We start from the raw sequence: 24,301 nt of genomic DNA, 5'->3' as shown, positions 1-24,301 counted from the left end.
TGAAGGGAAGCCCATCATTTCAGCACTAAGGAACCAGGGACCAGTACACCATCACAAGATAGTCCTCTGCAGGGAACAGTATGAAGGGAGCCACTGAGTACAAACTTTACAAACCACCAGCATCAAAGAGACCACAGACGAATTAAAATGTGAATCCACATAAAGTTGGCACAACACACACATGTGAGCTGAGATGGGGCTGCAGGGCTCAGCAGCTGCCACAAGTCCTCTCCACCTTGACAACTCTGCATCCTGGCCATTCTCCACTCACAGCCACTGACTTGACCCTCGCAGGTGCTTTGGAAGCATGTGCCTACAGAATTCTAGCCTGAGTGTTATGATTAAGAAGCGCAGATGAACATCTTTTCCTACACTTGGAAATTCTAAAACATCCCAACCTGAACACAACCCACCCTGGCTAAAACTGACTAGACAGTTCCAGAGTTACTGTGATTCTGACTGGTTGGCTTAGTTGACACTGAGAGAAAGCACTTCACTGATCCTGCTCCCTGGGGCAGAGACAGTTACTCTCATTTAAATTTTTTTTACTTTAATATGTATAGTATACAGACTACATGTATTTATGTGCACCACATGCATGGTATCCTGTTGTGGCTAGGAGAGGGTGACAGGTTACCTGGAACTGGATTACAAATAGCTGTGACCCACCATGTGGGTACTGGGAGCTAAATTCATGTCCTCTGAAAAAGCAGTAAGTGCTCTTAACTCATGAGCCTCTCTTCAATTCCCACACCATACTACTTTTAAAAACAAGTTTTAGGCTTGGAACCAGTGATACACACTGGTAATAGGCTACTTAAGGTCCTTCGGGTCATCAAAGGGAACTTCCATCAGCACACACACTCAGCAGTAACATTTTTAAATCGTCATTTGGGAACAATGTCAGAAACAGTAAAAAACACAATGTACCTCCTAGATCAACTGGCATTCACAAATACAACAGCTAAGAAGTCTCTAACCTGATCAAACAGGCTGCTTAGGTAAGATGCAGAGAACTTTGTTCAATTGGACACATTGCTCTTCTTGTACACTGAAGTTGGAAGTCAGTTATTCTGTCTGGTTGGCTTAGTTGACAGGACACTAAGAGGAAGCGCTTCACTGATCCTGCTCCCGGGGCAGGTGTCAGTGAGGGGTCCGTGCTTCCTGCTTCCCTGTGCAGAGGACAGCTTCGTCTGTCACTCTGATAGGCTTCGGGCTACGGTCTTAATGCTCATTAATGATGTTTGCTATAAAAACCTTGTTGGGATAATCTATCTTACCAGCCTTTTGCTGGTTAATGAAGGTCACAGATGTGAAGTAGCCTGTGGACACACCTGTGTGGGTTTAAGAAACAAAACCTGTTGACTGTCTTTCCCTGTTGAAAAGACAACTAAGGAAAGTAACTCTGAAACACTAGACAGTCTCCATCTAGCTTCACCACTGACAAGGCAGACGCTACCGACCGTTCTGGTGGTCAGCACTCAGAATCCTGATGAGAAGAGAATGCTCAAGACTGTGATGTGACAGACCCCACATCGCCAGCAAAATAAAACAAAACTAAGCAAACACCAGTGATCTAGCTGCAAACGGTATGACAGCGTAAAGGCCTGAGCCTGCCGTAACGAGATAAGAGATTAGAAACAACAGACTGAACCTGCACACTTGTCTCTACTCCTTTCCAAAGCCATCACGGTTAAGGAACACGAAGAAGGTGGGTGAGTGGGAGGGAGGGAGGACAAGATACACATAGGACCCAAGAATGCGAAAGCAGATCAGAGATGAAAAGACAACACGTGCCAGAAGCTGTGGATTGAACAGTAGGAAAGCTAACAAGGCAATGTCTGCAGTAGAGCTACAAGCAGCAGAGGATGCCAATCCATGTGCAGCCAAGCCAAGAAGTGTCAGGACAGAAGAGTCAACCACTGCTGGAGCCAATGTGTGCTGAAAGCTGGGGACGACCTGAAGGTACAAGCCAAATCTCCCTCTCTCTCCCTCTCTCTCTCTCTCTCTCTCTCTCTCTCTCTCTCTCTCTCTCTCTCTCTCTCACACACACACACACACACACACACACACACACACACACACACACACACACACACACACACACACACACACACACACACCTCCCTTACCCTTTATCTCTCACAGTCAGTCAACTCATTCTCCTGGAGGAACACAGGACTTCATTCTACTGACATTTGAAGTAGAGGGATGACATAATCAAAAGTCAGTTCACAGCTGGGAAAGGTTGACAAGAGGTAACATTCAAATTAAATAAAAGTGTCCAAGATCCATGAACTCCATCCCTACTTAATGCTTACATCTACATACACTGACACCAATAAGAAGAGAATTGTCTGTAAGTTTTCACATGCAAAAACATTCACTCAAGATAAACCATGCACCTATCAATGCAAAAACCAGAGCTCTCCTCTTAAAGGGAATAAGAGATAGTTTTATTCTGGAGCCATTTTCAGTGACCATGGCCTGAAAACAGGTTTGGGTTACCCATGCTCCAAAGTGGAAGCAGTTTCATGAAGTTTTTATAGTTTCACAGAATAAACGAAGTCCTAAATCACAGGAAATTTAAAATAAATTTGAGGGTACATCAGAGAGGCAAATAAGCCAAGATGGGTGAAGCTTTTCTATAGGCCTCACATGCTATCTGACGACATTCTTAGCTTTTGGATTGGTGGAAATGAGCTGACTGCTAAGTTAATAAATTCTAAACATTTTTTGTCTGTTTGTCACAAGATGTTAATTCAGACCCAGAGGTAGCCAAGGAATGGCTGTTCCAGAGGGCTAGAACTAGCCCACAATAAGGTGACCTGGACTTGCAATGTTCTAATCTCTCCACCATACTGAAATTCTAATGAGTCCATCTCTACAGACTCAGCCTTTCTTCAGGAGTTTTCTTCCACACACCCTAAATGTGCTTTCCTCATCGTGTGATGGCGAGGGTTACCTACAAACAAATCTTCTCCCCACAGAGACAAGGCTCCAATCAATGTCTTAGTGCCTCAATTCAAATCATGGTCAAGAATTACTCAAAAGGAAGGAGCATAGAGCAAAGGTCCAGACACAAACAGAATGTGCACAGCAGAACTGTCAGGAGAGCTAGGCAATGGGGAGGAGGGTGTCTATGCTCTCAGGAGAGCTGGGTAATGGGGAGGAGGGTGTCTATGCTCCCAGGAAAGCTGGGTAATGGGGAGAAGGGTGTCTATGCTCTCAGGAGAGCTGGGTAATGAGGAAGAGGGTGTCTATGCTCTCAGGAGAGCTGGGTAATGGGGAGGAGGGTGTCTATGCTCTCAGGAAAGCTGGGTAATGGGGAGGAGGGTGTCTATGCTCCCAGGAAAGCTGGGTAATGGGGAGAAGGGTGTCTATGCTCTCAGGAGAGCTGGGTAATGAGGAAGAGGGTGTCTATGCTCTCAGGAGAGCTGGGTAATGGGGAGGAGGGTGTCTATGCTCTCAGGAAAGCTGGGTAATGGGGAGGAGGGTATCTATGCTCCCAGGAAAGCTGGGTAATGGGGAGAAGGGTGTCTATGCTCTCAGGAGAGCTGGGTAATGGGGAGGAGGGTGTCTATGTTCCCAGGAGAGCTGGGCAATGGGGAGAAGGGTGTCTACCTATGCTCTCAGGAGAGCTGGGCAATGAGGAGGAGGGTGTCTGTGCTCCCAGGAGAGCTGGGTAATGAGGAGGAGGGTGTCTATGCTCTCAGGAGAGCTGGGTAATGGGGAGGAGGGTGTCTATGCTCCCAGGAGAGCTGGGTAATGGGGAGGAGGGAAAGAAAGAGGAGGGTTTCTATCTATGCATTTGGGACTAGGACTCTGAGTTTTGTTCTTGAATGAACAAGAAACAGTTTGTTGGGCTTAAAAAGCCAAAATAATAAAATTAAATTAAAAAGCTGAATTAGAAGCTAAAATTGACCAAATATCAGATCAATTCATAAAAGGTCAAAGCGTGAGGAAAATAAAAAGAGATGCAAACGAATACATGAACAAATAAGGCCTACAATTAAATAGTAAATCTGGCAGACCTAACCTTTGAATAACAACATTTGGAGGGAGTAGAGATGGGAGTACAAATAAACTCATCAAAGACAAAAATAGAACTATTTCGGAATGTGTCAGCAGGCCTTATCCTCCCAGGACTGAAGGAGAAAGATACAGACCAATGAACAACACACTGAGGGAAAATTCATAACAAACATGCAACCACAGTATATTTCAGAACACTAAGGAGGACCACAAGATGCTAGTTCACAGAGGGAAAGCCTAATTCAGAATGGCTTCAGCTTTGTCTGCAAGGCTTTGAGAAACCACGGGAAAAGAAAGGTAAATTCAGAACTCCATAGAGAGTCAGAACCCCCACCTTAGTGTAGAGGTCTAACATGACATTCCTGTGTCTGAGGTCTAACTTAACATTCCCGTGTCTGAGGTCTAACATGACATTCCCATGTTTAATGGGGAGCTATCTAACACTGTATTCCACCAAGTGAGAGGCTGTGTCACAAAGGAAGGAGAAAAGCAATACACAACACACAGAGAGGAGAGGCCAAGTCCCCAGGAAAGAGCTGCACAGTAGACAGAGGTTTCTGTTCACATCAAGGACAAAGGGCAAATCCAATGAGGTGGGTTCAGAAGGGGGGGGGGGGGGCTCAAGGAAAAGGAGGAGATTATCAAGTCCTTCTGACCACTTCAAGGTTCTGTCAGGAGCCCAGGAATAAAAACCCAAAGACAGCAAGACTCATCCAATCCAAGGCAGAGAGAAAGCTAAAAAAGAGAAACCATCCCACCTTGCTGTTCCAACACAGCTTACACGGTGGTGCTGGTGGAACCGCTCACAAGCAGTAGGAAGGCTGATCCCTGACGGTTTAACTGTGGGATTCACCCACAATACTGTAAGGGAGGAGTCCGGGCTTGCTCTCTGCTGCTATGGCCACAAAGCAATGTGGGAGGAAAAGGCTTAACTAAGAGGAGCCAGCGCTGGAGCTCAGGGCAGCAGCCTGAAGGCGAGGATGGAAAGACTGCGCAGGACACCGTTTCCTGGCTTACTCAGCTGTCTCCAACACCCCGAGACCGAGAGCCTGAAGTACCTACCAAAGGCGTGCAGACGAGGCCCTGACTTGGAGTGAGCATCACGCAGGATGCTTAGGAACGAGACTGCAAGAGGGAGTGACAGCTATATGTGACGTCCAGAGAGAGAGCTACTAAATACAAAGGAAGATGTCACAAAATAAATACAGTTAGTTCGTAAATACAAGAAAATAAGAACACTTGAAGCTCAGTTTACGAATGAAGAAGTCACTGCTGTAGACTTTTAGAGGGTTCCTGCTTTTCAGAGGGTGGTGGTCACGGTTAACTGAACGACAGCAGAGACGACAATTACAGGGAAACCCCGTTTAGTAACGAGAATGAAGGCTTGCTCCAGACGCCAAGCTGACCAACACTCTTCACTTCTTCTCTGTGTGGCTCACCTTCACGTTTCTTCAGGGCTGGGGTAGACTCGGGGCCACATGAATACTAACAGCGTGCACGCGACCTCTGCGCTACCCCCAGACTTTTCTTTTTCCTCACAGTCCCAGGGTTTTCTGCTGATGAGCACTTAGAAAAGCGGGGCCTTTGTTTTAAGCACTAGACGATGACGATGACGATGACTCAGAGAGACTGGTCCTCTTACCCGGGTCCTCTTTGTGGAAGGCACTCTAAGATGTCATAGCAGAGAGAGAGCTGGTCACTCCGTTCGCAGATATAGATGCACTCGAGCGCTATTGCCATCAGCTGGTCCTGGTCAGGAATGATTTTCTGCGGCAGCTACAGGAAACAAAGCAAGTTGTGCTCAGTGTCGGTTTCTGCATATCCCAGCACCACTGTCAACAGAATATTAAACAGTGCCATTAATCAGCCAAAGAAACAACTCTTGATGTTTCTGTAGCTTACAGACTTTTGGGGTATTTAATAATTCTAAATGAAATCACACTTTAATTACAGAATCAGCTAGAAAAGATCATTTGTAGTAACAGATAAGCTTCGTCTGCTAAAATCAGGCTCTTCAGTTTATGACCCATTCCAAATAAAGTAGATGCAAGTAACAAACGGCCCAGGGAATTAAAAAGGCAGTGGTATTCAATATAACATTTCTACCATGAAAGCCAGGTTCTGTGTTCCGATTACAACAATACAGGACATTCCCACAGTAATGTTACGAGCATTAGAGCCTACTGTCTTCCATATGCATACATGCCATTCGTGAACTGTCCCGTCCTGCCGCCATCCTACTGAGCTGACCAATGGCGAGGCAGTGGCACGACCACAGAGCACACTGAGTTCCGAAGCACAAAAGTGGCCACTTCAGGCCTCTTTCCACATAGAATATTCCTTTCTCCCTGCAATGCAAGGGTTCCTACTCATGGAGCATTTTATAAAATACAGAAAAATAACCAAATGGTGCCTTATTGTTCTCATCTATATGGCCAAGGTATTACCAGCACCATCCCATGAGGTCACAGGAAGGAATAAAGCTAATAATATACATTGAGAGCTTACCATTACTCTACCACAAACTTTATTTCATCTCTTAATTACATATAATAGTAAATTTTACATGTTCAGTATACACAAAAATTTTCTTCAAATATTTTGATCCAGGTTTAGCTGAATGCATTTGGTTAATACAAAGAATGCAAAATCTGCAGTGCAGAGACCACAGTATGCTTCTTCTCCCTTAGACATAAAGCTGACCATGTCTCCTTGTCTTAGCCATATTTCACCCAGGAAATGTTCTCAAGGGCTCATTCTGCCCGGGTCTAAAGCCTATGAGGAACCCAGGTTTATTTCCACTTGACACAGACTTCAACAGGACAGCTCCGATGCTGTAGTTCCTAGTGTGTGTCCTGCACATGCTGGCCTAGTGAGCACTGTTTCAGCACTTGGAGAAAGATCCTTTTGCTCTCTGTATCCTTGACTGTGATATTTTCTCCTCAAACCCGTGCATTTCTTTCTTAAAACAAGCCACATATACGTAAATCACAGTGCTCTAAAGACGACTGATCCTTAGCCTGTGATACAGCCTAAGAGATACTTCTTGCTCTCGTCATTCCTTCCTTGATAACCTTGTGGCCACCATGAAACCATCATTCCCTCTTTCTCAAACCAAAGGAAGAACATCTGTCCTGAAGTCCTAAGAAGTCAACAAACTGGTCCTCCCACCATGAGCAGCAGGCTATGATCTGCACTATGTAGCAGCAAGAAAATCCAGGAGAATGAGAATTTAGAAAAATCATACACTGTGGACAACTAGAAAAAACCATAATCTGATAAAATATCTAGAGAACACTGGAGAGTCAAGCATGGAAGAGTCGTAAAATAACAGGATATAAAACTAACAGAGAAGCCCAAGTTTTCATAAACCCAAATAATAACCAGTCAAAGGAAGTGAGTAGAGGAAACTATATGACCAAAACAAAACATTCAAAACTTAAAGATTAATTTAATAAAAAATGTGTACCATCTGTAGAAGAAACTTGATTAGACTTATTTAAAATTCATATATCATGAATGTGTGTGTGTGTGGTCATGACACACAGGGTGACTGTCCCCAAGAGCTAGGGAGTATATAACAATATATATCTAACAAAATCTCCAGTGTCAGTTATGGAAACTTGCCCTCCAGCTGTCGGTCAGGAAATAAAAGAGTCTCCTAAAACAGTATGAGCTACTGCCACTGTCCTTGGCTGTCTAGGACAGAGAACATGAAGGAACCAAGCTGGACCTGACCTGGAAGTTTCCTCCCTGAGGACTAGCTCTTATACTATCTAAAAGTGCTATGTAAGCCGCTGAGAGAGAGGAGCAATCAGTGCCCTACCCGACTGCAAAGTCTACAAACCACAACGATGACACCCCAGCAAGATCTTGTGGTAACCAGATGCCTAATTAAACAAAAAGACCAATGGATGAAAGGGGAATCCATGCCTGGTATTGTAAACACTCTTTTTTCTAAAATACAAAAACAAATAGAATAATACAACCTAATCTTGGAAAGGAGGTTGAACTTTATAAACCAATGAAGCTATCAGTCTCCATAAAATAACTTGTAAATCAAAAAAATTATAGTCAAAATATAAATAAGCTATGTTGTGGAATTAGATAAGCTGATATTAAGGTTCAGATAGGAAACTGTCCAGTACAACTTTGACAAAACAGTCGGGGAACAAAACTGGAAAGCAGTATTTGTATAACAAGGGTAACAGCTTAGGTCACTGGGGCAAAGATAAACATTTTAGTGAAGTCTGCTAGGATAATTAAATAGCTATTTGAGACGGCATAAAACTGTATCGATAACACACAGTATATAAAAGAACAAACTCACCGGGCGGTGGCGGCGCACGCCTTTAATTCCAGCACTCAGGTGGCAGAGGCAGGCGGATCTCTGTGAGTTCGAGGCCAGCCTGGTCTCCAAAGTGAGTTCCAGGAAAGGTGCAAAGCTACACAGAGAAACTCTGTCTCAGAAAACAACAAAAAACAAAAGAACTACAAGTACTCAAAGAAAACAAAATTGTACTATAAACTTGAAGTGGGAAAACGAACGATCTTCGACATGACTCCAAACACAATGCACCTGGCTGGTGGATCTGACTACACAGAAATGACAGTGACTAAGAAAGACACAATAGAGGCGGGTACAAAGTTCTGCCCAGGCACCGAGGAAAAATAGATTTCAGAGAATATCTAAAGCAGAAGGACCACAAAACAGACAGTCACTATCAAATAAAAGAGGCGGAGGGAGGGAGCCATTTTAAAGGAAGGAATTAGCCCACTAACACAGAAGGCCAAACTAGAGCCCTGGGGAGGTAAAACATTAAGTTCCCTGTCAGTGGAGAGAAAGAAGGATGATGGGAGCAGACTGGAAGGATGGGCAGACTGGAAGCAAAGCCCCACCCGAGACACTCTAGAGTGCCCAGTGTTCACCAGTCCACGATCACAAGCCACTGGGGTCACGTCCACACATAATGACATGGCAAAATCTGTGCTGCAGGAAGCTAACGCAGAGAAATATGGAGGCCGTCCTGGAAAGAAAGAGCCTAATACCCTGTTACCTGTCAAGTATTTACATATTTCAAGAAAGGAAAATGGCTACATGTTTTATTCAAAAGCACATGCTAAATTTCCAGGTAAAAACAACAAAGAGCTGACTATATACAAAGGATTTACAAGATCCCATATGGAAGACCTATCACAAATGAGACTGTAGGAAGAATTTAAAGTCAATTCTTCACTCCTCATAAAACATTCAGAGTCAATCCATCCTGCATCGCATGCAGGATTCTGCTGCCATCAGCGCCCACGGGGGCTCACCCCAAATGCAAAACCAGTCACTGATTAGTGGAAGCAGATTATGAGAAAGTGGAAACTTTAAATAACCAATGAGCAGAGATGTTCCAGACAGGCGACCATTGTACAAACCCAGAAGTGCCTAAGATATAGCAATGCTTTTTTCTTCCTGTTGGGTTACTCAATGCCATGACTGTTCATGTCAGTGAGGTTCACAGTGCTAACTGAGGCTAGTATGAGAAGCAGACTCAATCAGAACTAACCCTGGAAGAAGCCTGAAGTGCCTTAGGCTTAAATTCTGATCTCATGACAGTATCCCAGGGACTATGCCATCTTGCTTAAAGTCCCATTCCAATGACATGGGAGCCACTGCACTGCCTGAAATGCCATATTTTATCTCTCACAAAATTAAGAGACTTTCACAATGCCAAAGTATTTGTGCCTAACGAAATGGCGTTCCCTCCAGCGAACTCAAACAGCACAGAAACAAACTTACAAAAGCAGTCTTCTGCAGCTGCAAGAATCATCGGGGCGTGTGAGGATGTCCTTATTAAACCTAAAGACCTGCATAAACCACTTGAATGTCCTTGAGAAGGCATTTCACTTATTAGTGACATCACAAACACGCTGAACAAGAACAGGGGTGCAGAATTAGAAGACCTAGACGACAGCATGAACACTCGACAGCACAAATCCCCTTGCACTTCCTACCCTTCCTAAAGAAATGGGATGAGTTAACATCGTCGTCGGTGCGATGTCTTCACAGCTCTCAACATCTGCAACTAGAGATCTTATTATAACAGTACTAAGAAATAGGAAATGAATGAGTCAAAATAACCATAACTGTGTAAACTTTGGGGAAAATGTACATCAACAATGTTGAAACATTTTTAAAAAATAAAATGACAGGTTTTTTTCTACTTAAAGGAATTTCTTTACAAGGCATTTTTATACCTAATACTACAGACTAATGGGGAAAAAATGAAGAAATTCGAGTTGCTACTTACATCAGGCTTGGAATGCTGAAATATCTTCAAAGGCAACTTCAAGTCTCCTTTAGCTAAAGTTACTAAATACTCTTTCAATAGCTCATTGGCTGCACCAGGAGACTGTTTCTCACAGCGGTGGAGAAAGGGAACCATCCACTGGTAAGCACTGGTCACATAATTGTCCTCAGAACACTGTAAGTATAATTAACCACAGCAAGAAAGCAGTCCATTAAAAACTGTGCTCCACTAGACATGTCAGACTCATGGTAAGCACTGCATTTCTAAAGCACTGCAGATTCCCACTCACTTCTGGCCTAACCACTAGCAGGAGAATGTGCACCTTCCCCTAGGGTTGGTTAGGACACTGTGGCTACAACTGTGCATCCCATCTATGCAGGCTGGAACTGGCCTAGGGACCCACAGGCCTAGGGACCCAGCTCTGGAAACCCCGATGCCTCTGCTCAGCCATGAGGTCCTCCAGAGCAGAGAGAGATTCTACCCAGAGAAAGAGCAAGAACGAACATGTGAGAGGAAGTAAGAGAGAGACATCTGAGACCAAGTGAGAGGTAAAGGAAGAAAGCACAGAGACACTGAGACAGATGAGCAGATGTACCCCAGAAAGGAGCCACTTGGGAACAGAATCTCATTAATAAAAGCCTCAAGTCCCTACCATTCTTTTTTTTCACTGTTCCCCTTTACGACATGGGTCATTTTATCCATCCTCTCTAAAAGTACACCATCACTTCTCATAATCATCCACGACATAGACCTACAACTCTCTTCAATATTTTTATTTCTTTGTTTGTTTGTTTGTTTGGGGTTTTGAGGTTTTTTGTTTTTTGTTGTGTTGTTTTGTTTTGTTTTCTAGAAAGGGTTTCTCCATGTAGTTTTGGTGCCTGTCCTGGATCTCACTCTGTAGACCAGGCCGGCCTCGAACTCACAGAGATCCATCTGGCTCTGCCTCCCAAGTACTGGGGTTAAAGGTGTGTACCACTATGCCCAGCATAAACCTATCACTCTTAAGACAGATCTTACACAACACAACCAACTCTCTCTGACAGCTGCTAAGGAAAAGAAATTACTGAGAAAAGGGAAGCCATGGGAGATGGAAATGAGGGGATACACAGACAGAGGCAGGAAGGGGGGGGGGGTGGGGTCAAGGATAAAGGAAAGCAAGGTGTAAACCTAACCAAGAGCTGTGTATTCCTGCTGTAATCTGCCCATACAGGTTGCTTATTAGGCTCTCACATTTCCTATTGGCTTGTGCCACACACAGCATAGAAGCTCAGGGATGCTCAGAAGGGTCAGAGGGCACCTACATGTTCCATCAGCAATCGGAGCTTTTCAAAGTCTTTCTTCTGCTGCAGGTCTTTCAGAGTGAGGGTGAAGTCACAGCCGGCTTCATAAACCAGTGTTTCCAGAGTCACCAAATCGTCACAGAGAACCAGCAAGCCAGGAATACGGCGCTCCACTCCAAGGCGTATGAGTGACAAGGAGCAGTCAACCTAAAATTGAGAAGCGACAGTAGTGGAAGCCTCCAGTGTAGAAATGGGCACACAACTAGTTCTATAAAATGTCATAGTCAGCATGTGTCCTACTACAAAAGGACTGGAGTTCTCTATCAGACATATCAGCATCAAACTGCTTCAAATGTATCAATCAGCAAGACTTACTGAGGAAACAGATATGCAGGAAGGAGAGTCATCTTAATGCTCCCATTAGAATAACAAAAGCAGAGGGAAATGGGGCACAAAGAGCGGCAACAAAGGCAAATTAGCTGTGCTTTCACTACACTGAATGCAAACTGAGGCTCTGCTCCACAGGCTTCCCCGCCCCATGCCAAGACATCTGCAGCCACCCATGATAAATATTTACTTCTTAGCTAAAACAAAGAACAACATTTCCTTTACTTGTGCAGTAGACTGACATTTATGGTCTATTCCCTCATCAAAATGATAAACTTGCATCCTCCGGTTGCTGGGAAATCATCAGTTGTAGCCTACACTGGCGTTCCTCTCCAGTTCCTCCTCTAAAACACACAAAGGGCCTAGGAGGAGCTAACAGCAATCCAGGAGTCAGACATACAAGATGAGGTCTGGGCTGTCAGAGACTGGGAATACAGTACCTGACACCTGACCACCAGTTTGCACTGAGGCATGTGCTTGTGACTTTCCCCAGGGAAAACAACAAACACCCATGCACCCCAGACAGGGCACCAACAGCAGAGCAGGGAAAGATTCCACCCTGTCACGATTAGGGAACCAATGGATTTAACTGGGGACTCTTTCAGGAAAATGGGTAACTCAGAGCAACCACACCCAAGAGTCCCCTCCGCTTCCAGGAACTGTTTCTTGTAACCTCAGGGACAAGCTGGGCCTGGGGAGCAATCTCTTCACATCCACAAGGAAATGTTTCGTGGGCCACCTTGTGAGGGGCTCAAGAAGGCAATCATAACTGTTCTTGTTTTCAGGTGGTACTGACCACACCATACCCAAAGGACAGAGTTCCACGGGAACATGTCATAAACATTTATACTCTCAGAGGAATACTCAATATAGACTGAAGGGTCAATTAATGTGGATGACCAATCAAAACTGGACTGAAAGCAGAGTGAGTGTTCAGAAGGACTGCAGCTGCTGGGGATAAGGAGACCGAAATGTTTGTGGGTCACTCCCCATGTGCTGGACAAAAAGACATTGGCAGTGTAACTGCACACATACAAGGGAATGAACACAACAGATCATTAGAAGACCAGATGAAGAGCATGGGTAAGGAGGAGGATTCTACACTGATGGCCTGGCTCTCTTCTCAGTGAGAGGATGAGAATGCTGAGGACTCAAGACCACTCATGTGAAGTAAGTGATTCCTGTACAGCACATGCGCTGCTGAGAAGCCTGTGTGCAGCCCGTGCAGTATCTCAATGCAAGACACCCAATTGAAGGTCCAAACGAAAGAAACCAAAATCTATAGTGGAAGAAACGTCCGAAGCTAGAGTGGACACTTGGGGACATAAATCATGGAGCAGTATTTGAGAAGCAGATCCGAATGGGCCACATGTGCAGACAAGATTATGTCAACAGCAGTCCCTGGGCAATAGTGGTAAGGGGCAAGCAAACAAGCAGGAGCCACGGGAGCATGCTGAAATGAATGGCTGTGACAAGGACAAGGGAAACCCGAGCTAGGGTCACAGACAAGTACCAACAGAAGAGTTGTTACGTTAGGATAAGGGAGGGCTGCCGGCCCGCTGACCACACCTTCCAGACAGTGGCAAGCACAGCTGGATGGGAGAGATGAGGAGGACGGACTCCGAGAGCAGAGGGGCTACGTCCGGGCCAGCTACAAGGGAAACAAGAACTACAGCAGAAACCTGGAAGAAGACAGCTCCACTTTACATTCTGCAAGCACACAGTGAAGGAACTGGACGATGAGGAGACGTGAGCAACGGCAGACCTAGTGAAGGAGAGGTTAAAGCTGTGCGCAGAAGGACCACCACAACACACCACGGGAGTGCAGGTGTAGGATCCAGAGCACAGGGAAAGAGGAGGCTGGCTGTGAACTCAAGGAGAGGAAAGCCGGAAAAGGTCCCGACGGAAGGAAGCTCTCAGACTCCCAAACGAGACACGACTTCTTCCGGAGAGTGGTGAGGACAAGGACAGGTAAGAGGGCGGAGAAGGAGGGAGAACACCATGGAAAGCACGGGGAAACACCACAACAAGGAGCACCCGCACCCCAAAACGCTGGATTGGCAGGCAGGTGAGGAGGAGAGAGGTAAGGAGTGAGTTACACAGAAAGACCGCACAAAGAAGTCAAAGGGAGCGTGTGTGAGGGGTGAGGCACAAGCAAAGCCAGGACCGCCCATACTCAACAGTGACTGTAGGTGAACGAGCTGAAGTACACCTCTGTCCTCACGACAACTAAAAACAATCGCAGAAGAATCTTCTGAAAACCTGATGTGTAACACACACAAACTGCACGAGGAACAGCTGGAAGACAGCACAAGTCCACAGGTTTAAAGTCAAGCTACCAAAACCTGAAAGGGAAGCAGACACCAGTGGAAGCAGCAGGAATGGTCCACATGCTGGAGCCTTCCACCGGAAGACTCCCCACCATCAGCTCTTCCCACACCAACAAACAAGTTTTGCTGAAGCCATTTATAGGCATTAAGGAAAAAGAAGTCCACGTCAACTAAACCTCTAAAACTTTATAAAATCCATGTCAGATATCACTTTGATTATATCACAAATGACATGAAATGTCAGTACCTCACAAGAAGCCAAAAAATAAAAGCCATGATGAGTGTTTTAGATAACAAAAGACATGACAGGACATAAGGCAATGAAATATAAGGTACTCCAAGTCCCTCTGCTTATCCACATCCCTGGTCTCCTCAAGGGACTTCACGTCTACAGATGTCTAGTTTTAACAAGGCAGCTTCAGATCCATAGTAATCCTGGTAGAAACCAGCTTCCACACAGCTGCTTAACCTCCTGCCCACAAAGGAGGGAGTACGTCTGCAGTGCTGATGACACCATGCACTTCAGACCCAGGTCCCAGAGGCCCCTGAGCTGGAGCTCACCTGCAAGCCTCCTCCCTGAGGACTGGCTTTCACAGCCGCAGAGGGAGCCATGCAAGCTCCCAAAGGAGGGAAGCAACCAACAGTCCTGGCCAGCTCCAACACCAACCCCGATGAGCAGCAGGGCCCAGACGCTGAGGATGCAGTAGTGGAACACACACTTCGGAAGTAACCAAGCTCTCCAACCTGCATCAAGAACTGCTCAACAAGAGGGAACTCATACCCAGTACTGGAAACCTAGCCAGCTACTCGGTACCCATGAGGTCATAGATGGTGGAAAAGAACCTACATAGGCCACTTAACTAAACCAGCATAATCCCTAACAACCACCATTTGTCCTTAGCCCCACAGCTAAGTGTGGTCCTCACCCTCATCAAGGACTTCTCTTTGCAACAGACAGAGACCACTACAGAAAACCACAGCCAATCAAAACGCAGAGTTGGCAAGTCAGGCATAAGCCTCAGGCAAACAGAGAGCACACCGGAACAGGGTTCCCGAAAAGCACAATCACCTGTGGTCGTCACTCTAATAGGGGACTAATCAAACATTTCTTTCTAAGTTGATGCAATCTGTTGAATTAAGGTGGTAACATGTCTACTACAAAACAGAAAATCAGAAACAGTATGCACCCTCGTTTGCAGTTCCCATTTTAATTTTAAATTTTATTTTATTTTATTTATTTTTTTTGTGTGTGGAGCTGAGGATTGAACCCAGGGCCTTGAGCTTGCTAGGCAAGCACTCTACCACTGAGCTAAATCCCCAACCCCGCAGTTCCCATTTTAAAGGACAATTCTGAACAGCTTTTCTTGCATGCATTTGCTTTCTAAGAATCTGAAAGTTACTAAGACTCCTGGGCAGAGAGCACATGAACAAAAGCATTAAGGACTAGTCCTTTCTCCGCTGTGAATACACTGAGATTTCTGGCCTGGCTGGTCATGTGCACTATGTGGACTGGATCCTAAGGACCCGGCACCACCACCACCACCACCACCACCACTGAGCAGCAGAGCTCTCTCCCCTCACCTGCCCAGCATGGTGCTCTATCTCCTCTGCTCTGCTCCGGTACCAGTCCATCGCCTTCTCCACCGTGAGCTGGGGCATCCGGTACTGCAGTAGCTCAGGCTGCTCAGCATAGAGGAACTCACTGTCATCCTGGAGGCTAGGCTCCACCACCATTCTGCAAAGCGCAGCAGGAACAGTTACAACCGTCTGCAATGCTGCAGAAAATGACTGACAGGTACGAGAAGAGAGCAGGTCACAGAGATGGGGGTGTCTGTGGGAAGGGGTATTTTCTCATGTGTATGTGCACACTTGCAGGTTAATGGGAAATTTAACATTTTCCAACTGGTTTTCTGGATTTCAAAATTCAGAATGGAAAATAAACCGAAACAGCTATGCCACAAGTCAACCAGACAGGTATTAACAAAAACTGAAAAGCTTTACAGAATGCACCCAACTGGGTGCTTCTGCCAGCTACCCAAATAAAAGCACCTACACAGACTGAGCTGTCATGGGGTAGGAACTGTCCCCAAAGGATTCCAGTTGGAGATGGAATTCAGAAATCTCATTTTCAGTTTTCATGGAAATAAGAAATGCATGTCAGCCGGGCAGTGGTGGCGCACGCCTTTAATCCCAGCACTTGGGAAGCAGAGGCAGGCGGATCTCTGTGAGTTCGAGGCCAGCCTGGTCTACAGAGTGAGTTCCAGGATAGGCACAAAGCTACACAGAGAAACCCTGTCTCGAAAAACCAAAACCAAAACAAAACAACAACAAAAATTCTTAGGACTTGCTATTTCTCTTTATATACTGGGTAAAATAAAGTATAGATTAATGTGGTATGGTTAGTATTGAGTCATTTAAGGGAGGCAGGGAGGTTTCTCCATAGTAAGAACCCTGATTTAAATGGCCTGAGCAAATGGTTCTCAGTGGACAAGAGTACTTACTCTGCAAGTGTGATGACCTAAGTTCAAATCCTCAAAGCCACATAAAAATCTTGGTGTGGTTTCATAAAGAATATTACTTAAACAGTTACCTTTTAACATTTGGTACTTTCTCATTAAAATTTTTTTACTATATCCCAACTCATTAGTGTTTTTTAAAAGCTCCTCTAAAATACTCTGAATTAGGGAACACCACCAAGTAGGACTCCGTGGTTCACAAAAGTTTTTCATAGGGCCTCCTATTAACTAACCCATGCCACACAGAACAAAGATGCCTTGTGCTAGTTCATACTGGCCTGCATTCCGATTCCTCACACCAATCTTCTGCTCGGTGTTTATGCTCAGCCCAAGGAATGATCTTCAAGGAGTCACCATTCCAACTAAAGTTTAAAAAAATAAAACAGCTGTTAAAATACATACTAGCTAGCTTCATAAAGCATGTGACAAGAAATACACAGACGGTATAGCCATGAGGATTCCTGTTCACACAATTCTGAATGGTTTATGACAGAGAGTGTACAAATACATAAGTAAAACAGCAATGGCACACTGCTCTTTGATTTCATTCTGTATCTGTTTAAAAGGAAAATCTCCCAGGAAAAATACAGTGAGGAGTTAAGAGGATGACATGAGTGTGTGTTCACACACGTGCCTACAGAATCATCAAGATCCTGCACTGTAAGTTTCATTTCAACCCTAAGTCTTCTGCGCGCACACCAGCAATCTACCCCATGCTACTGCACACTGGGACTCCAGGAACTATAGACATGGTCTGTCTGTGTCATGCTCGACAGCGGCTCACAAGCTCCATGGGCGCATAATAACCACTGCCAATAAGGCAACTGACTCTAGAAAGTTCATGTTAATTTTATTTATTATTATTAACTTCAATTTAAATAGCCACCAATGACAAGATGCTGTCGCCAGTCCCCAGAACCCATGCAAAGCTGGAAGGAGAGAACCCGCTTCAAACCACTGTCCTCTGATCTCCATACACATGTGCACACATATACACAATAACACCATATTTTTAAAAGAATCAGTTTAAAGGAAAATGGAGGTGAACCAATTTGCTCCAAATCAACAGTCACAGAAAACAGAAATGGTGATGGGCTTTGAACATTATCTGCAGCGTCCCCTTTAGCTCCAACAGCCACAGATCCACCCGTGTAAACGACAGAAACATGCTCAATTACGAATAAAGACAAAACTTTAAGAATAAAAGAAAAAAGTTGAATTGCCGTGCTTATGCAGTTCAGCAAAATACTTTTTTCTCATGTTTCAACTGTGGCATTTTCCTAAATGTGCCACTACCCTAGAGAAAGGACCAAAACAAGCTCTTCACAAGCAACACGCCCTAAACACTGGGAAGTTACGTTGGTAAAGAGATTGGTCTTCACGTGAAAAGGACCAGGAAAGCACCGGGTTCTGTAGTGTAGGCGGAGCTGAGGAGGGTGGGGAAGGAGCAGCAGGGGCTCATCAATCAACAGCATCCTGCCACCAGACATTGCTGGAACAAATGAGGCTGAGCAAGGTCCCCCAATAGTAAGTAAGTTGATGAGATGATCTACTACAAGTACAGCTTTTCAGCCAACACACACTAGACTAGACTAGCAAATCCAGTGCCGAAGACACAATGTGAACATATTTATGCTCAGATTTTTAGATAATGGAATCACTCAGATGCTGATACAGGGCAAAGCCATAGTATTATTCATTTGTCACCAAATAGATGATTTTATTCCCTTTGCTGTCAGAAATATCTTATTGCAAACTGCTGAAATGAAAAGTGAGAAAGACAGCATTTCGGGTGGAGATGATGATGATGCCCACTCTGCCAACTGAACAACAAATTAGCCCAATGAATCGAGAAGGAGAAAAAGTGCATCTGGGCAGCTTATTATAACTTTTCAAATCAAAGCAGACACGGTTCCGTAAGCTACACAAAATATTTTCAAAAAAAAATCCAGAAAAACATATTACAAGCTGATATTTGTATTTTCTACAGAGGATATATGGAACCCAAAAGTCCTTACTACAACAATTAGTATAAGGACAGGGCCCTAAGCCAGGCAAGCTGAATGTGCAATGTACTCTAGAAAATTGGAAGACACTTTTATGGCTCTTTACTGAATGAAATGAGTAAGGAACCCATTAAAACAGTAAAAGTAATTCTGCTCAGAGGCCTGCAGTGAAGGGTAGACCTAGAGAGCCTGTCGGGAATGACGTGTCTCACTTTTCTAGCAGAGCACAGCTAGCTCCCGCCTCCTCATGTCAGCAGTGACCAGCAACACTCTTCAGTATTTACTGAGCTCTTGCTACGGGCACACAGCACACAACGCTTTTAAAGTGCAATACCTCCACTCAGTCCTCCAATCTAAAAAAAGGCCAGCTAGATTATTTTCTTCACCTTCCAGCGATAGACTCAATGAATTACTAGTCTTAGGAAATGAACTTCTACCAAACATGGCTCATTTCTGATCTGATCATTAATGCTTACACAATAAAAAATAAAAGCCAAAAGCATGGGGGTATATCAAAACTAACACTGAACACCCAGTTCATCTAGGTCATCTCAGGCTACAGAGTGAGACTCTGCCTCAAAGAGCTGGAACAGGCCAGAGAAAAGAAGCAAAATTCCTTTTTGTTGCTTTGTTTTCTTGCAGCTGTTACTACAAATTATTTTATAATCCCTTTTAGAAGATCACAGTACTGGCTGAAAGAGAATAGTAAGTTCTTAATTTTATCTCAAATAATAACATCAAAGAGAAAGAAGGAAGGGTCTCTTTCCAAACTAGAATTAAGACTCCTTCATGGTAGGCATCACTTGTCAACTTGAGGTCTAGAATAACAGAAGTCGGGCTTCTCAAGATGTTGGGGGGAATTATCTTTATGTGGTTAACTGTGGTGGGTCACTCCCTGGGATGGACGGGGCACTGGGTCTTAGGAAAACAAGGAAATAAACTGAGTACAAGCACTCACTAATCCCGTTCTAACTGTGGAATCAACGAGAGCAGCTGCTTCCAGCTCCAGCCACCCAGCCTTCTCCGCCATGATGGGTTGTAGTAAGAATCCAGAGCCAAGAAACCATTTCTACCTTGGGTTGCTTTTATCCGAGTATTTTATCACAGCAACTCAAACAGTAACTAACACAGCAAGGTTTTTACTTATTTTGTCTACTGCTCTATCCTTAGCAACTAAAATAGTGTCTGACATTTAGCAGACTCTAAAAAAACACGTGTTTGCTGAGTTAAATAATTAACAGAACAACAAAGAATTTAAAAAGTGTTCTCATAAATAATGTAAAAAGTGAGAACTATAATGTGACAACAGAAGCAAATCGTCTATCCACAGTAACAGAGTTATGCCTACACAGTGCAGACTTATATAGACCAGAATGAGATAAGGAATGACTTCCTAACCTCATTATTACACTGATGGTTGGCAAAGCTACGAGCCTGGTTAGGATGCTTGGGAACTCAACTGTTGAGAGCATCTGTTTTATCTGACTGTAAAGACAGGTGGGCATTTCACTGTATTTCACATGGGGAGGGGAAGAGAAGAACAGAGTCATCTCTGAAACTCACTGCCACAGTTCAGATATAAAATGCCCCATAGGCGCATGTCTTGGTACATCTGATCCCCAGGTGATGACAACCATTGAAGGAAAATGTGGAAGCCTTTAGCAGGCAGAGCCTGCTGGGAGGAGGTGGTTGATCCATCTGTCTTCTTCTCTCTGGGTCTCTGTCCCCCACTCCTTCCCTTCTTCCTGAAGGCTACCATGATAAGACCAGCTACTGCACATTCATCCCTTCCCACCATAATGGACTGTATCCCTCCACAAGCCAGGATAAATCTCTGAGCTCTGTATATCGCGTCTAGTCAATCTTCTGTCACAGTAGTGAGCAGAGCAACACGCCAGCCATTCTTCACAATTCTAAACAACTTACTCATCACAAGATAAACAGAATGACAGAATGTTCCAGGAAATTTAGAGAAACCCTTTTCATTAATTGTGTTTACCAGTAAAATGCTAATCATGTAAGTCAACTGCCAATGTGAAATTACGGTTCACAAAACACTAGAAATCCTATTGCTACAACCCAGAACTGTACAATCTCAGCTAGTCATGAAGCCGTTAAGCCAGGCTCTGGAAACACAAAGTTTCATGTATATATGCTTCTTTGTTCATCTTACTCTTTCTTTTTCACACTCCACTTGAATTCAGAAATTTAAATGCATCATTCCCACTTTAAAAAAATAATAACCTAGTAAACTGAAATGTTCCCTTTACAAAGCAATGGCTGCTTTTGCTTGACTTTAGGATTCTTTGTATTAGAGCCCTGTTCATATGTTTCTCTGAATAATTAACTATGCTGGTTTCATTTGAAGGCAGCATTTATCTGCCAGCAGGAAGGAATGAATATAATAAGTTCTATTAGAGTCAACAATCCTCTCACCAAACACTTCTTCCACTAAATACAGATGTCTTATTTCAAGCACACTGTATGAAGAACAGACTTCCAAAAGTTGTGCTGGAAACAAAGGCTGGGTAGACACTACATTGTTACTAACTGCTACCTTGTATGCATTGGTTTTAAGAAGTAGACTTCTATCTATTTTTATTTAATAAAGAAGAGAATGTTCTGGCAAAATAAGGCCTCCAAAATAAAGAAAATTTGGGCAGACACATATAACTACACTGGATTACCATCACTAAACAAGTCAAGATGATCATATACCCTGGGAAACCTATCACAAAGCCAGGTAGTTGCCACTCAGCACCAAAACAGAAAAGGGCCTGCCCAAAGGCATCATTCTGAGTTTAGACTTGCAGAAGATTCAATTAGTATATATAAAGTTCTTAACTGGGGCCCAGCACACAGTAAATACTCAGTATTAACTATTGTATTATTTCTAACACCAGCATGAAGCTTGTTTCTAAGTAGTAAATATAAGATAAATATGATTTTAAATATAAGATAAATATGATTTTAGCTAACACTGCATTGTATGGTAAGCTATAACATCATACTAATAATTTTTAAAAAGATTGGTCTTCCTACCCAATGTTTAATACCAAGTATAAAAGTGAGAAAGTAATTATTTGAATATCTCAGAGTACTACTTTGAAAAAAATCATTAGAGTTTAAGGAAAAGACATGGAGTCCAAATGGATTTCCACTACAGAACTTCCCAGAAAAGTCAGTTATGTAATTAAGAATGTTCTCTATGAGATGATTAATGTCAACAACCAATGAGTACAGATATTACCAGAATAAAATTGGTATATATAAATTGGTGTAAAAGAAAAACTGGTGATATTCCACCATTACTACCTCTAGCACAATGAAAAGCTGGCTCTAATTCTGAAAAAAAGAGACAATGAAGATCCTGAGACCAAAGTAGGATAACTTGGCTTCCCATAAGGGAAGTTACAAAGAAAGAAGCATCCACAAACCTAGGTGCAATGTTTTTAACTTTGTCAAAAATAAGCCAAACTGGGAAACACTCAAAAGTCTCAGAAATAAAACATTCATGGAGTCAGCCTTATAATAAGCAGTTTGCGTGACAGAAATAAGAAAGATATAAACATGTGCTTATGTATTGTGTAACACTCATGTTTGCAAGGTCACATTTTGTTTATCAGACTTGGTGATGATACTATGACAAACTTCCAAGAAAACAAGACTGATTTGGGTCTGTGGTCTCAGAGGTCTCACACTGACTCCAGTACTTTGGGCCTGAGAGGAGGTAGCACCTCAGAAGGGGAGGACAGGATGGTCCCGAAGTACTCAGCTCCATGTGATCCTGAGAGCACGCATACCCATGTGATTCCAGCATTCTCAGAGAGCACGCATACCCATCTAGCTGGGCTTCACTACTCCCCTGGAGTGTCCCAGTCCAATCAAGCTAACATCATTACATGTCACATGCATCAGAAGGAAACAGGAGACCAAATCAAAATCTCTCAAGTACAGCTTTCATGTAGGAGCCAACCACATTCAAGGCTATCCATATGTCATTCAGGGAGGAAGAAAACCTATTAAATTTGATGGTGCTGAAGAGCTATAATGTAAGGACTGATGAGAACTATTCTCATCAAAAAGCCCTGCTACCAAATAAGAAGGAATCAAAGGGAAAAAATCCAATAACTCTTGCTCACTAACCTTTATGGCCTAGGTTAATACAAAACCATTGGAGAAGATAGTAATGAAGTCCTTACTCCACATTACTTAACACCAACCTGACCCTGACCAATCTTATTTGGTCTATTAACTACACCAGGAAAACCACTGCCAGGGCAGAGATACAAAGAGTTGACATCTGAATTATCAATTACACAGCTGAAATATTCCGAAGGGTTCAGGAAGTGTACAGATAGACATTACTAACCGGGACCCTATGTGAGTTTATAGTGCTCATAGATTTGAAATAATAATGAAGGAGGGTAATGTTTTTATATCCCACTCATTCATATGATCAGCACAAATAACATAATGCCTAAGCAAAACCACAAACCACAGGAAGACTAATTTCTTTATTGTCACCTTCAAAATCTCTACATATTCCTGCCTGGATATCTATGCTGAGTGCCTCTGAAAGCAGCAGAAACACTAGAAATGGAACAATACAGAGACCCACAGGGCTGTGCTCAACAGGCATTTCATACACTATCTACAAAGCTCACCAACTCTGTATAGCATGACTATGTCTATATAGTACTTAATGAGTGAGCATAAAGTTCCAAATAATCAACTACTGTATATCCTAAATGTGTGAGCACATGTATACATATGTATGTATGTATGTATGTATGTACGTACGTATGTATAACATATATATAATATATATGTATATATATTTAGCAGTCCTTTTAGACAAAAAATATTGTCTGTCTTGCTTCATAGTAGAGACACAAAACTACGAAACAATGTGTTAAAGATGTTTTGAACCTAGCTGTCCAGTTCCAGGATGTGTGTTCTAACCTGTGCGCACTCTGCCTTCCACAGCTCAACTCCTACCTTACTTACAGTCACTCCACTGCACATCACCTAGTTTTGTTGTAGAGCCTCACCATTTATCACCAGATAATTAATCCGACATGACCCTTACTTCATCTTCTGACAGTATAGGTGGCCTAGTCCTTACATTTTCCTGGGGTTCTTATCTATTACTGCCTTAGTTTCCTAGAATATATTTTGTCCCTTCACTACAAGTAAATATTTCTGGTAAACAACTCTACATCAATCACGGTCCTAGTACTATTGTATACATAGTAATAACGTATGATGATAACTGAAATAAATTTATGTAGGTGCACTGTTTCATTTAGTTCTCAACAGACCATCCCATGAGCTATATGTCACAATTATAAATGTACAGATATGTAACTCATGAGTTCAAAAATAATCACTGAAAAATAAATGTCAGGAAACAATGTGTAGGGACAGATCCATTGATAATCTCCA

General features: G+C 43.4%; 1 protein-coding gene across 2 annotated transcripts in view; it reads right to left on the bottom strand.

Annotated features, from left to right (window-relative positions):
- The window catches only part of Nbas (NBAS subunit of NRZ tethering complex), a 288,955-nt gene that overhangs the window by 179,935 nt on the left and 84,719 nt on the right, over positions 1-24,301 (bottom strand). For both annotated transcript variants that reach the window (XM_036170649.1, XM_036170651.1), the window contains exons 23-27: positions 17,126-17,209; positions 15,913-16,066; positions 11,636-11,821; positions 10,335-10,508; positions 5,678-5,811 (exon numbers count right to left, since the gene is read on the bottom strand). In XM_036170649.1, coding sequence (XP_036026542.1) covers positions 5,678-5,811; positions 10,335-10,508; positions 11,636-11,821; positions 15,913-16,066; positions 17,126-17,209 — 732 coding nt within the window. The remainder of the gene's footprint in view (positions 1-5,677; positions 5,812-10,334; positions 10,509-11,635; positions 11,822-15,912; positions 16,067-17,125; positions 17,210-24,301) is intronic.

The sequence above is a fragment of the Onychomys torridus genome, chromosome 21, assembly GCF_903995425.1.
Source record: "Onychomys torridus chromosome 21, mOncTor1.1, whole genome shotgun sequence".
Classification (NCBI taxonomy): Eukaryota; Metazoa; Chordata; class Mammalia; order Rodentia; family Cricetidae; genus Onychomys; species Onychomys torridus.
The sequence above is the reverse complement of the archived record's forward strand: the minus strand, read 5'-3'. Positions and strand labels throughout refer to the sequence as shown.